This window comes from Babylonia areolata, chromosome 3 (genome assembly GCF_041734735.1).
Source record: "Babylonia areolata isolate BAREFJ2019XMU chromosome 3, ASM4173473v1, whole genome shotgun sequence".
Lineage (NCBI taxonomy): Eukaryota > Metazoa > Mollusca > Gastropoda > Neogastropoda > Buccinidae > Babylonia > Babylonia areolata.
In genome coordinates, this window is record NC_134878.1 from 44,910,252 (window position 1) to 44,912,751 (window position 2,500).

Below are 2,500 nucleotides of genomic sequence, written 5' to 3' on the forward strand. Positions count from 1 at the left end.
AAAGGCGCCCAGGCGGTAGTTGAAGGTGACCACGATCATGTGTCCCAGGGAGGCCAGGATGTCCCCGTGGAAGAGCGCCCCCATGCCCACCTCGTTGGAGCCTCCGTGCACGTGGATCAGCACCGGTAGTCCACCCCCATCCCCCTCCCTCTGGTCGCCCCCACTACCGCTACTGCTGCTGCTGCTGCTGCTGCTGCCTTGCTCCTTGTCCCCAGTCCCTGGTGACGTCTGCCTTCACAGAATGACCGTCATGTCATCCGTGATGATGTCACACACACACACACACACACACACACACACACACACACACACAGAATGACGCCGTCCGTGATGGCTATTACAGACAGTGATGGCGGTACAGACAGGGTGACGTCATCCGTAATGACGACAAAGACACAAAGATGTCATCAGTGATCACAACACAGACAGGGTGACGTCATCCGCTGATGAAGGTGCAGGACACGAAGTCTGTTCCGTGTGATGACACGATACAGACAGGATGTTGTCATCCGTGATGAGCGTACAGACAGAATGACGTCATTTCGTCCCTATCGTCATCACTGTCCGTATCGTCATCACGGATGATATCATCATAACTGTACCGTGAGGGGCGGGTGATGGGGTTGGGATGGGGTGGAGGGAGGGGAGAGTGTTGATTTTTTTTTTTTTTAAATGGGTGGGCTGGCATGCTGGCAAGTGGTGTGAATGACTGATTGGATGAGTAGTCGAGCAAATAAAAGATTATGTAACAAACAAACAGACAGACAGACAGACATAATTTGTATCTGTCTATGTATCTATCTTTCTATCTATCTATCTACATACCATTTCTTATGTCTGTCTGTCTCTCTGTCTCTCTATTTCTCTATCTAATTATGTATATCAAGTGACCATTTCCAGTGTACATTTAAGTGACGCAATCTATCATTTGTTGTGTGCTTTTAAGTGACGCAATCTCCCATTTCCTGTGGACTTTTAAGTATCATTCCAAGAGTGCGTGCAGTGGAATCGTTGTACTATTTCCATCTTCTGTCTCTCTGTCTGTCACTGTCTCTGTCACTGCCTCTCTCTCTCTCCCTCTCTCTCTCCTGCTTCTTTCTCTTTGTTTGCATTGAAGAATCTAATTTTTTTCGCCGTCTTTGTTCTTTCGTGAAGTAATACTATGAATCCATTGTTTAAGAAAAAGCATCCACGTGTGTTTACCGATAGGGTTCATCTGTGCCTTCTCTTGTTTTTCTGAAAACGTGTTTAGTTATCATCTTCTTTCTTTCTGTCTTTCTTTTTGATTTACATGATCATGTTTCTCCTTTCCTTTACATCTGTTCTTCCCGTTCTTTGTTTTCTTTTCGATTCTTTTTTCCTTTTTCTATCGTTCTTTCATTTTTGTTTTGTTGCTACTTCTTTTTCTACTCTTCCTTCTTTTTTCTGTCTTTTTTCCCCCCTCTTTTCCTCATACGCATTTTCGCAACTGTTTCTTAAATACTTTATGAAGGCAACAGGAAGTTGTTTTTTGGTTTTGCTTTGTTTTATTGGACTTTTTTTTCTTTTTTCTTTTTAGTCTTTGTTTTTGTTTGTTTTTTTGTTTTTTTTCTTACACAGCGTGAGTCTATGTGATAACACGGTGTCTCAGTCTCAGTTTCAGTTTCTCAAGGAGGCGTCACTGCTTTCGGACAAATCCATATACACTGCACCACATCCGCTTGGCAGATGCCTGACCAGCAGAATAACCCAACACGCTTTGCCAGGCCCTGTGTACATGCTTGTATATCTGTGCACCTGTCAGAGTGGATTTCTTTTGACCGTAAATTTGCCAGAGGACAACACTCTCGTTGCCATGGGTTCTTTTTTCGTGTGTGCGCCAAGTGCGTGCTGCACACGGGACCTCGATTTATCGTCTCATCCGAAAGACGAGACAATCAGTTTTGATGATTTTCCAGTCAAACTCGGGAGAGAAAGGGGCGAGAGCGGGATTCGAACCCACACCTTCACGGACTCTCTGTATTCGTAGATGAGCGTCTTAACCACTCTGCCACCTTCCTCCTTCCTGTTGTCTATAAGTCCGTGTGTGTGTGTGTGCGTTAGTATTTGTCAGTCACCTTAGTTGTTGCTGTAGTGCTGCAGGACCCACACGTGAGCCAAGGAGGCTTTGATTCTTGCTTTGTTTGGGGGGTCGGGGCGGGGGGGGGGGTGTGTGCTTTGTTCCTTCTGTGCATCGTTCATAGAGCGGTTCAAACCTTCGTTCGGTCTTCCTCTTCGTCCTCGTTAACTCGTGCGTCACTGCTATTTTAATTAACAGCTCATTGATAGTCTACAAGTAAAAGTAATGAGCAATATATACAAAAAGACCCCCTCGCTCCCCACACACACACTCCCATCCCACAAAAAGCTAAGAATAACTTTATCATCTCATTCAGAGACAAAACAAACGTGGACAATATTACTTAACACAAAAACATTCAACATGACGTAATTTAAAAGAACCAATGACATATATTAGACA

The 2,500-nt window shown here is 44.6% G+C and overlaps 1 protein-coding gene across 1 annotated transcript in view; it reads right to left on the reverse strand.

The window, feature by feature from the left end:
- The window catches only part of LOC143280015 (acetylcholinesterase-like), a 163,085-nt gene that overhangs the window by 40,306 nt on the left and 120,279 nt on the right, over positions 1–2,500 (reverse strand). The window contains exon 3 of the mRNA XM_076584461.1: positions 1–228. This exon is cut by the window's left edge and continues 1 nt beyond it. Within this exon, the coding sequence (XP_076440576.1) occupies positions 1–228 (228 nt within the window). The remainder of the gene's footprint in view (positions 229–2,500) is intronic.